Source organism: Ursus maritimus, unplaced genomic scaffold (assembly GCF_017311325.1).
Source record: "Ursus maritimus isolate PB19 unplaced genomic scaffold, ASM1731132v1 scaffold_7, whole genome shotgun sequence".
NCBI classification, from domain to species: domain Eukaryota; kingdom Metazoa; phylum Chordata; class Mammalia; order Carnivora; family Ursidae; genus Ursus; species Ursus maritimus.
Genome location: NW_024426885.1, coordinates 5,790,448 through 5,802,870, shown reverse-complemented (window position 1 = coordinate 5,802,870; position 12,423 = coordinate 5,790,448). Strand labels below are relative to the sequence as shown.

At 46.1% G+C, this 12,423-nt stretch overlaps 1 protein-coding gene across 2 annotated transcripts in view; it reads right to left on the bottom strand.

Annotated features, from left to right (window-relative positions):
* Positions 1 to 12,192, bottom strand: part of CUNH10orf90 (chromosome unknown C10orf90 homolog) — a 205,372-nt gene extending 193,180 nt beyond the window's left edge. For both annotated transcript variants that reach the window (XM_040624561.1, XM_040624562.1), the window contains exon 1: positions 11,953 to 12,192. In XM_040624561.1, coding sequence (XP_040480495.1) covers positions 11,953 to 12,192 — 240 coding nt within the window. The remainder of the gene's footprint in view (positions 1 to 11,952) is intronic.
* Positions 12,193 to 12,423: the final 231 nt, after the last annotated feature.

Here is a 12,423-nt window from a genome sequence, read left to right as displayed (position 1 = left end):
TCTTGCTGATGAATCCAATTTATCCATTTTTTTTTTCTGTAGCCAGTGCTTTGGTATCATCAGCTTGAATTTTAAAATAATTTTATCTTTGAACTTGTGTTTTGTACATGAACTCCCAGAGGATGGTGGAGTCCACGTGTGGGCAGAGGACAGGTGTAAGGTGTGTATTTGCAGATTTCCTGCTGCTCTGGTCACAGACCCTGCCCAGGTGGCCCCTGCTCACGGGATTCTGGTGAGCCGACCATGCATGGAAGTTCAATAAGACTCAAAGGGAAAGAAGGTAAGCAAATTACACCTAGGATCAAGTAAGCCGAGGGCTGACAGCCCCGAGAAGCCACGCTCCCCACTGGGAACAGACTTGCTTCAAATGCAGAAAGTAGGCTGGTGATGGGTATTAAGGAGGGCACATATTGCATGGTGCACCGGGTGTTATATGCAAGTAATGAATCGTGGAACATTGCATCAAGAACTGGGGATGTACTGTATGGTGACTAATATAACAAATATTATTTGAAAGAAAGAAAGAAAAGAAAGAAAAGAAAAAAGAAAAGAAAGGAAAGGAAAGGAAAGGAAAGGAAAAGAAAAGAAAAGAAAAGAAAAGAAAAGAAAAGAAAAGAAAAGAAAAGAAAAGAAAGGAAAGGAAAGGAAAGGAAAAGAAAAGAAAAGAAAAGAAAAGAAAAGAAAAGAAAAGAAAAGAAAAGAAAAGAAAGGAGGGAGGAAGGAAAGACAGACGGTGGATTTCTGGGAAACGCGAGTGACCAAGCAACCCTATCACAGCCTTTCTTGCTCACGTTACGTCCCTGTGTGAGCCACCCGCCCATGCTGCAAATGACAGCTCAGAAGGAGAGGGAGAGACAGAGCCCCCATAGCTCCCTTTTCTCTCAGTCCTTCCTCACCCAGGGAGAAACTGAAGGTACAGAGTGTTGGTCAAATAAGATTATATCGCACAATGAAATAAAAGTGGGAGCTGATTTTTGCAGTGTTTCCATTGTTCTAGTGAGAATGAGATGCGTATAGGCACGTATAGGATTAGCGCATAAAAACTGTATCGTTTCAGTGATTCCACATGTGACTTCAGTGCTTTTATATTTGTGTGAAAATGGCATTATGCAGTATAAAGATGACTATTAAAATGCACGGTAATAATTTAAGATCTTAATTTTTCTTTACTTAAGCCAGCATTAAAGAACACATTAAAAACCACCAGGACAAGTGAGAGAAGACAATGGAAGGAAGAAAAAAGACACACATTAGTACCTTGAATGACTATTTCTCCCTGCCTTTCTAACACGAGGATCACATGTTCATTTGGCACTGGGCCCCACGTATTACATAGTGAAAACTGAGAAAGTGGCCATTTATCGTGGAACTCTTTCATGGAAAGTCTTCATACTTTTGTTTCCTGTGTGTCCGATGGCGAGCACGGAGGCACATGTGCCCTGGAGACACAATGAAGCTTCTTTCCTGAACATTGACGGTGAGGAGCAAGCAATGCACATTGGAGCTCATTGCATCTCCCATATGCTCCTGGGTCCCTCTTTGCATATCCAACAGCCAGACCCCACCCTCTGGCTCACACGCTCCCAGCTCACCACCACCTGCAAAAGATGTCCTCTGACTCTATTGAGCAAAGTGAAGCTGTTAACCCAGCACCAAGTGCCTAGAAGCCAGCAGGGCCCAGAACTCATTAGTGAGGAGTTGAGCACCAGTGTAGCTAAAATAAGGGGTTTCATGAACTTTCTGTGACCAGAGGGCTGGATCGGAGGCGTCTAAGCCCCACCAGAGAGTAGCTGTTAGGGGCGGACCCGCTCACTACTGGCTGCAGGCTGGTTTGCTGGGAAGACGCTTCTTGTCTTCAATAGAAAATGGCAAGCAATTTGTTGTCTACTTTAAGAAAATAATTCCCCCATTTGTCTTCAGCCCTATTTGTTTCTCTGACAAATTATTATTCCTGAATTCTGGATGTTCTCCAAGATACTTATTTTTGGAGCTGCCTTAAAGTCCTTTCTGGACGGAGAAGGGATATAAATTAGAACCCCAGAGAAAAAATGAAATAATTTCTCTATTTGGAATTTGATTAATGAAAAGGGTAATGAAACAAGGGACCTCCGTTTTGGACCTTCATTTGGGCTACCTAAAGCCAAGGTCTGTCTGTTGATCACTGCAAATGAGGGAATCTATAGGGAGCCTGACATAAGCATTGAATCAGAGGCAGATCCCTCGTACAACCATCACCCACTCTGGCCCCGGATTTTCATCTCAAACACATCTCAGGCACCTTTCTTTATCCATCCATCCATGGGTGCATCCATTCACACACGCGTCCCACAATGTTCTTGACGGTGACCTGGTGCTGGGGGCACAGTGGTGAGCTAGAAGAGATTAAGGGCACCTTTCCTCATGCACCCCCTAGACAGAGGCTCCAACCTATGTGCCTTCAATTCCAAGTCCTCCTTCTATTTCCTTTACTGCACAGATACAAAAATTTAAAATACAGTATAGGCAGAATGCTAAGATAGCCCCCAAGCTTCCCACCCCTTAGTGCACACGTCCCATGCATTCTCTCTCCTTTCAGGATGAGCAGAGCCTGTGAGTACGATGCGGTCTCCCTTCCACAATTAAGTTATAATCTCTGGCAAAAGGGTTTTGCCTATATAGTTAAGGTTGTTGAGCAGTTGATGTTGAGTTAATCAAAGGGAGATTATCCCAGGTGGGCCTGACCTAATCAGTTGTGTCTCCAAAAGAAGTCAGAGAGATTCAAAGCAGCAGGTTGTCCTTTTGGCCATGAAAAAAGCAAGCAAACATGTTGTGAACTGCCTATGGATGGAGCCACGTGGCAAGAAACCTGAGGACAGTTTCCAGGAGCTGAGAGTGCCAGCTGACAGCCACCTACAAAATGAGGACTCAGTCCTCCAATCACATGGAACTGAATTCTGACAATAACCAGTGACGTTGTTAGAGGCCACTGATCCTTACAGCCTCATCTGACACCTTGATTCAGCCTGAAGAGACTTAGCAGAGGGGACCAGCTAACCCACACCAGGATTTCTGACCAACAAAACTGTGAAATAATAAATAGGTGTTGTTTTAAGCCAATTATATGATAATTTGTTTTGCAGGAATAGAAAAATTATACAGATAGCATCTGCCAGGTTGCTTTCCCCTTTTCTCCTAACCTATCAGAGCTGAAACAATCCTACACTAAATTGATATTGTCTCAGCCATAAATAAATAAGCAAACAGCCTCAGTTAATTATGCAGTGTGATCACAAGGAAACAAACATATTCCTTGCACTAGAGAACGCTGATTGATAACCCTGTGACCACCATTGGGAAACATGGAAAATATATACCATTTAACATAGCTTGGGCCAAGCTGAATGATCGGGCCCCTGCCATATACATGCCAAAGCAATGCTTTGACATATGTACCATTACACTGGGCAATTTTTCAGCCATTTCTCCAAATCATTTTTCTACCCTCATCCCCTTCCCCCTTTCTGAGATTCTAATTATATGTGTGTTGGATCTCTTGATATTGGTGCTGTCCTACAGGTCACTCAGGCTCTGTTCTCTCTCTCTCTGACTCTCCCTCCCTCTCCTCTTTCCCTTTTTGTCTTCCATTAAGAATTTCACTGACCCTCTCTTCTATAGCATCCAATTTCCTGTTAATCCCATCTAGTAAAATTTCCATTTCAGATAGTATTTCCTGTTAATCCCATCTAGTAAAATTTCCATTTCAGATAGTGTCATTTTTTTTCTTCTAAGTTCTATTTGGTTCATTTTTATATCAACCATATCTTTCCCCATCACAGTAATATCTTCCCTTAAACCCCTGAATTTAAAAGAAAAACAATAGTTTCATAATAGCTTTTTTAAAAATCCTTGCTTTTTAATTCATCATCACTGTATTTATAAATCTGTTTCTATTAATCATGATTTCTCTTGGTTAAGAATCATACTTTCCTGTCCCTTTGAATGTCTAGTGAGCTTGGTCTGGATGCTAGATATTTTTAATTTTATATTATCGCTTACTGAATTTTGTTGTAATCCTTCAAACAGTGTTGAACAGTTAAAACAACTTGTGGAGGAGCCCGATTCTTTAAAGAATTGTTTCTAGAATTGTGCCTGGGTGGCTCCATCGGTTAAATGTCTGCCTTTGGCTCAGGTCACGATCTCGGGGTCCTGGGATCGAGTCTCGAATTGGTCTCCCTGCTCAGCGGGGAGTCTGCTTCTCCTCTCCCTCTGCCCCTCCCCACCTCTCGTGCTCTCTCTCTCTCTCATGCGTGCGCACTCTCTCAAATAAATAAAAATCATTGAAAAAAAAGAATTGTTTCTAAAATTGTTATAAGATGGCTCTAGAGTTGCCTTTACTCCAGGGCTAGTTTAGCTTCCTTGCAAGGCATGACGCTTCTAGAATCGCTACTGAGTTTACCCTCTACTCAGTGAGGTCTATTCTGGGTGGTGAGGAATTAAATGAGCCATAGCCCTGAGTGAGCTCTGAGAATTGTTCACCTCATGGCTTCCCAACAACCGTTCTTTCCTTGTCAGCTGTTCTTTGCCTGCAGACCCAACTTCTGAAACTCTTTCCGTGCCTGGCTTCTTCCTCTCAGGAACCATGTCCGGCCAATGCTAGCTGCAATTCTAGAGACCACTGGGTTCTACTCAGGTATGGTCTTCCTGTGCCGCTACCAGGAGTTGCCAGTCCTTCTGCCTGGATATCTTCTCCTCCTCCACATGTGCCCCATATTCCCACTCCCTGCTAGTCACGGAAAACTCCCAATCTTCCATGAAGTACACGCTCAGACATCTCCTTCCCTGCGCAGCCTTGCTGAGCTCTCTGGGCCTACAGCTCAGTGTAGACACCCTGACTTGGCAGTCACTGGGATGGCTGTCTCCCTCGCCGGATGACAAGCGGGGCAGGAACCCTGCCTTTTGGACCTTTTGGACCTCTGTGTCCCCAGCACCTAGCAAAATTCCTAGCCCAGGGTAGGTTCCTGATAACTTTTTTTTTAAGTCAGCCCCATATTTCCTCTTCAAACCATCTACTCTGCCAGAGAGGGAAGAGAACATGGGACAGCACAAACAGCGGGGAGCGAGGACCCATGTGGGACCTAAGGACCGGAAGGAGGTGCCTGGTGCAAGAACTGTGGGAAAGAAATCTTCCTGAAGCAGACAGGGAGAGCAAGTCTGAGCAGGTGTAGCCCTGCCTCTTACCCCCCGATCCGGGCATAGCTGGCTTGGTCCACAGCCAACCCTGAAGACCTCTGGGTTCCCAGTCACTGCTGTCAGGACAAGTGCTGCTCCCCCATCTCCCCGCGCCCCAGCACCACGCCAGAAGCAACTTCAGAGTAGGACATAACTGAGATGGACCCTCCTTCTGCCCCCCCCCCATGTCCCCACGCAGCCTGCTTCAGCGACCAGGCCTCACAGAACTTTCTCTTTGGAAAAATAGGGCTCATGTGCCTCACACAGCTGTGGTGAGGATCAATGAGGCAATTCAGGGATCGAACAACAGCCTCTTTTGTGCCATCTCTATCTCTCAGCTCTCCCGGCACACAGTGGCCCAGCCACTCTCCTCTCTGACCATGCCTCCCCTCCCCCGCCCCATCCCCCTTGGCTCCAGCTTTCTCAACACAGGCCGGTCACTCAGGCTTCGTTGTCATCTCCTTGGTTCATGCACTTGGAAAATATCAGTCTGGAAATTCCAGATCAGGGTTTTAGACCTGCATCAGAATCACCTGAATTTCATGTTGAAAACAGAAGTTTCTCGATCCCACCCTTCCCAGAGCCCAGGGCTTTACATTCTCAGAATGTTCTCCTGAGGATTCTAGAGGACACCAAAGTGTGAGGGCCATTCACTCCTTCCTGGGGTGGTAAATTCATTATATCCTTGTGGATCTTCGAAGGGAGGGTGTACCTTACTTGGAAAATGCCCTGTTAGTACTTCCTGCCCTCGCCCTGGCTTTCTCAGGCAGGAATCAGATGTGTATAAACTCACATTCTCAACAGTCCCTCATCAAAGGTGGAATCTGCAGCTGACCACAGGAAGTAGGTGGGTTCTGAGCGGAAACTGCATTCAGCTCAGGGCCAATTTGCTGACTAATGTCTGAGTTGCTTGGGGAATGGAGAAGATTACCCTGAGCCAAGAGCCAAGAGCATAGAAGGTCACAGGCCCCTGTCCCTTGGCACTCTGAGTGTGGGGAAGGAGGAATAGAGATGTTCACCCCAATTTAAACAGGACTACATGCCCAGAGGCAGGATCCTTAAAGCGTGGGTTACAATTAGCCTGCTCCCAGGGGCCGTCTCCGTGCCATGGCCTTGGGGCAGGGTTGGAGATGGCAGAAAAAGGCATATTGGAACTTAAACAGCAACAACTCCCTTCTATGAGATGCTGACTCTCCGCCAGGCCTGAGGCTTAGCCCTTTACAGAGACTGTCTTCCTTGATCCCTGCAGCAAACACAGGACGGAGATACCATCGTGGTTCTCGCGAACACAGGTGGGGAAGCTGAGGCTCAAAGCGATCAGGAAACGTTCCAAAGTCACTCACCCAGCAAGACCCCAGAAAGACTCAACCCAGCGCCCTCACACTTAGCCACATCACCACCATTCACCTTCCATCGCCCCTCCCTTGGTTTGGCTGAAGTGTGGACCTGGGTCCCCCGCCACGCCCAATGTCCTGACGGACGCTGGCTGCAACAGTGTCAGATAGATCTCCAGAGACTGCAAGCGTTCTAGATTGAGCTGCACGTCACCTATAAGCAAACATTCAGAGTGCAGCTAGTCTGGAGACTTCGGTCACCAGATGTGCCTCCTGATGCCACAAAACTAATTTCAGCCTCCAACCCCTTGCACCTTTTGAGAACCTTGCCCTCTGATGTCCAGCCTCCCACTGACCCAGGCAGGGAGGGGCTGGAAGAATGTGGCGAGCGAGCAGCACCGAGACCCAAGAGGGTTGTTTCATCTTTTGCCTCTTGCATTTCCCTCCTCCTGCATTTGCACAGAGACTACCAGCCATCGTCAGGGGAGGTGAGTGGCTGAGGCTTCCAGAAGGAGCACCAAAGACATGCTGGGGCAGGAAGCAGGTCCCGGGATGAGGACCCCCTGATCTGCCGTGGGGTGCCAAAGCTACCTGGAATGTTTATGGTCCTCGGTCAAATGGCCTCTTTTTGACTTGTGCTTGGAGAGCCGCTTCTTTACTGCAGCCGGAGCCCCAGCATATCCGGCAGAAGCCTCACGCGGGGGCCAAGACTTCAGGAAGAAACAGGAGAGTGTGAAGACTGATCTGGCCCCACCTCTCCAGCTTGGTTTGGAAATGGGTAAATCATCTGGCACCTTTTGATAACCGTGAGAAGAAAGGGAACGTTTGTTTTACTTCCTGTTTGGTCTCCTTGACTTCTTCATTCCCCAAATAAAGTTATCTTGAAGCCCAAGCACTTAAAACCTGAGCACTTTGCTCTCCTATGACCTAAGGGCTCACCCCTTAGGAAGAGATTCGGCAAAGCCCAAAGTGGCATCTCTCCACCCTGGTGGGACCTCAAAATCACCCAGGGAGGCACTTCTCCTTCCAGCTACGATGGAGCAGACAGACGAAAGCTCGGAAGCAATGGTGTCCAGACACCGGATGAAAAGCAACGGGGGTCTGCAATCCTGGAGGGAGAGGACACGAGAGAGGGGAGCCCTATAATCATCCCCACCTAGAGGCAGTTTCCAGGCTGCAGAGCACAGAGGGGACACTCCAGGGAGCCTGCTGTCTCACTGAGCAGAGGAGGCAGAGATCAGGACTCAGAGAAGCTGCACCAGCTAGAACTGGGGGCTAAATATTGAAGAGGCGTGAACTACAAGGAAAGAGAGTTCTAGCGACCAGATCGGGTCCCTCCAGCCTTTGGCTGAATACCGATTTTCCCATGCTTGAGAGAAAACTGCATAAAACCAGAAAAAGAACTACCAGAAAGTAGGAGGTCAGACACTTCTGGGACCTTACCCGGAGCTGGAAACAGTTCGTGTTCCCACTGGCCCTGGTGGAAAGATCTCGCATACATGGGGCATCAAGTAGGGTCATGCCTCGGCAGTGGGGCTGAATTAGCCCTAGACCAGGGCTTCTCAGCCTCCACACCGTGAACAGTTCAGGCCGGGCGAGTCTCTGTTGGTGGTGGCAGAAGACTGCCCTGGACACGGTAGGACACTGAGCAGCACCCCCGGCCTCTCCTCAGTAGGAGCCAGCAGCATCTTCCCCAAGTTGTCACAACCAGAATGTCTCCAGACTTTACCAAATATCACCTGGGGCCAAAATCGCCACTTACAGAGAATCAGTACCCTAGACGATAGTGTGCTAAAAAGTCAGCCTCAAAAGGATCCGACTGTTTTCAGTAACTTCACCTCATGCCAGAACAAAGGTCAAAGCTCTTTAAAGGAATACAACAAAATCACACACCCACTCTGGGTCACAACGGCCTTGGCTGGGCTATAGGCACACGTCGGTTTTAAAAGTTCACCATCAGGAAACAACCCAAATGTCCATCGAGAGAGGAACAGATTTTTTTAAATGTAGTATGGACATGCAATGGAATATTATTCAGGCTTAAAAATGAAGACAATATGGATGAAAGTAGAGGACATCACATGCAGTGAAATAAGCCTATCATAAAAGGACAAACATTGCATGATTCCACTTATAGGAGGTAGCGAAACTAGTCAAAATCATAGAAGCAAAAAATAGAACAGTGGTTGCCAGGGGCTGGGCAAGGAGAAATGGGGAAGTGTTGCTCAGTGGGTGTAAAACTTCAATTACCAGAGCTCCGCCATACAACACAAATGCCTATAGTTAACACCATGGGATTACACACTTTAAAGTATGTTAAGAGAACAGATCTCAGGTTAAGTGTTCTTACCAGCAAAAAACAAACAAAAAAGTAACCTGCGCAGAACACAGGAAATGTTTAGAGGTGATGGGTATGTGTAGAACCTTGACTGTGGTGATGGTATCATGGCTGTGTGCATATGTCCAAACTCATCACAATGTATACATTAAATGTGTGCAATTTTTGCATATCAAAAAAAGAATTACAGTTTGCCGTGATTCTTACAGTTAGCCAGAATTGAGCATCACTGCCAAATCCAAAAAAAAAAAAGATGCACAGGAAGGAAAGATAGAAATGATAGAAGTTCTGGAAAACCTTATAAAGCATGACCAAAAGGCGATTATCACATACAGAAACTTTCTCTGGCTCTTCTAATGATTAAATGTATTAGAAACTATCACCTAAGAGAAGACGGATGGATGAGACTTGACCTGCATGCCCCAGCCTGCGCCTATCATCAGAAAATTCTCAACAATCAGTGAGGCGATGCTGGCTCATATGCACACTCTGGGACATGCAGGCACATCTCTGAATTCCACGTGGTTTCTGTCCCTAAAGTGGAAACCATCCCTGCTCAGCTTTAGGAGGACTCTCGGGATGTGGTCATGCTTGCAATGTGGACAGCGGCCAGAACTCAAACACAGGTCCATCCCATTATTTGGTTCTGGCTATTTTTATGTCTGAAGTTTATCAGATATCTACATGGGGAGAGAACGGCCCTTAGCATACAGTGCTTTTAGTAGTTTGGGGCATTTGAAGTCAGCAGGGATCAAGGCTTTGCAAACAAGGATCTTCAGCCCCCTTGCCACCATCTGCCTCCCACCCTACTTACGTTTCAGACAACAGGTCTGCTGTTCATTCCTATTAAAAGGCAATTTAAGTGAGAGAACGAGTGTGGCTGGACCGTCCCCGGGACACAGTTAGGCCGAGTCCCCACTTAAGTCAGATGAGAAGCAACATCTCCAAGTGTTAACACAGCCCGGGACTAAGGCCACAGTTTTAGAGAAATGCCAGTTTCAGACATTAAACTCAATGCAAGTGGATTTGTAGGGCCTCATGGGAGGGACTTGAAATCCATAAAGTTTTTACAGAAATAAAATTTCCAAAACTCACTTTCACTGGAGAACCAGCGAGTTTCTTTAACCTGTGCACTGAGAGTTCACTTTAGTGACCTTGTTCATTCCTCAGCCCATCAGGTATGTTATGGTCACAGCCCAGGCAAGCTCGCCGATGGCCTTGGAGCTAGCGAGAGAGAAGGGATCGCTGGGGACAAGTCTAACAGGGCCCTGAGGCTGTTAATTGGGCTCTCTCATCAGTTCAGCCTGCAAATTGAGCAAGGAAGTTGACTTCTCCCTGGAATTCCTAATCTGAATGGTGCTGACATGCCCCAGTGGAGACGAGTAGCTCAATGGATATGAAATATTTTAAGTTCTGATATGTTTGCGTCTAAAAGAGCAGAGCTCAGAAGTGAGAGTGACAGGAGGCATGGATCGATGCTGATTTTCAGACGTGGCCCGCCCTTGAGCAAAGTGGGCCCTGCCTAGACCACTTCCCAAATGGAGGACCGTCCAGCCGAGGGCCTGACTGCGTGGGAGGGTCTCAGACTCATTTTAACATAAGAATTAAGACTCCAGGTTACTATCAAGCCACAAGCACACAACTTCCACTTGTTGACTGTCACCGGTAATGGGAGGGGGAGGGGACACAAGAAAAAAGTGGCAGCTGTGACTGTCAGCATACGTCAAGCTTTTTACGATCTCCTGCACAGATGCACTTTTCCACATCGCCACCTTCAGTGCTGTTATAGGAATAAATGAAGTTTTATTCCTAAAAAACATGGCGACACAAGAGCTGCTCTCTGTCATTTAAGGTTTAAACTGGAGCCATGAACACTTGTAAAATGCAAGATGGTATAATTCAACAAGTTTTTCTCTCTCTGGAGGATGGAAAACTCACCTGAATGAAAATTATACAATGATAAAATTCTGTCCCCATCCGATTAATTACTTGTGAATAATAATATCTCTGGTTTCTTTCAATTGTATTCTAATTGCGTACCTTTTGCTCTGGTTGATTGGGCGATGAACTAATGAACAATTATTACTGAATTTAATTAACACCATTATTTTCGTGGCCTTTATATCTCTGTTGTGAACATGGAAATTCACAACCCCAGGGCTGTAACTGGAAGAAGCCAGCCTTGAACCCTGCAGAACAGGTTCTCGCACTGCCCTGGAATAAGGAAGCCCAGGGTGGGAAGCAAAGGATCTGGAGTCTTTGCCAGCATTCACGCAAAGGCCCTAACAACAGCATCAACATTCGGAAAGGTTACCATTTCAAACACATGAGTAATTTACATGTTACATTTTTCAAAAGAGATAGTTAAGTGAGCTATATAGGAGTCAGTTACAATGACATTCATAATTTATTCCATGTACAATAAAGAGCTGATCAGAGTCCATGAGTGTTTACTCTCTGAAAGATAACTGCTCCTGGCTTAGACTAGTTGCAGAATACAAATATATCTGAGTGATGTGTTTATCTCACTTTGACATTCTAAACTCCGAAGTTCTCCTCTTTTTTCCCCCCACAAAGTAGCTTCTGTTTAAAAATTAGAACTCACTCACAAAAAAGAAAAGGCCATTCTTGCAGGCCTAGCTTATTTTAATTCGATCAAGGCAAGTCATAGATAATTTTTCTACATAACACTTCAGGAAACAAATGGGAATTTGTTTTTAAAGACAGATGATTACAAACTTACAGAGCTAGGAACATTTAACTCACAGAAACATACTGCCGTTTCTAAATGTGGATACAAATTAACTCGGTAGTCACTATTAAATGTTTGCAAATGCAGGTGTGTGTCATGTGTAAATGACATTCATCCCATAAGCTTCCCCCCTCCCATATTTCAAGAACTGGAAGAAGAGGTGAAAACATCCTTTCCAAATGTGTTGGAGGAACACGACAAACAGATGATTCATTTATTAGACCAGATGAAACACCTAAACGGCCTCTCTGATGAGGCACACCTCCAGTTCTCCGAATTAGGTTGTGTGCTCACTGCTTCCCGCCCAGGTTCAACCATACCTCATATCGGCTAGCTGTCTGCTCAGCTGTCTTCAGGCCTTGATACATATGGATGATGCAAACTTTGGCTCTTCTCTGGGAAGGGAACCAGTTACTCTTCACGAAATCCATGACCATCACATGGTTTTTCAACTCGGTGCTAAATGTTTTTATCTGGAAAGTCCGGTGCACAGCCGTTTCCGTGGGGCGGGCAATGCACCCCTTCTGATTAGTTTTTGTAGGAATTCCAGAGTGCCGCATGATACTCGGAATCTTGTGACTTCAGCTAGTGAGCCTGGAAGACACAATTTTCTTTGTTTAATCCAGGTATTGAGTGCAGCAGGAGGGACTTGGGAAGGGCCCTAGCTAGGACCTCACCCGCTGGTTTCCAAGTCCAAAGCTGGCTGTTCCCAGATCCCAGCTGCAAAGCAGGCGGGCTGTGTATGTGGAAACCTCAGAGATGACCTTTACATGCCTTAAAAATACTCTGTC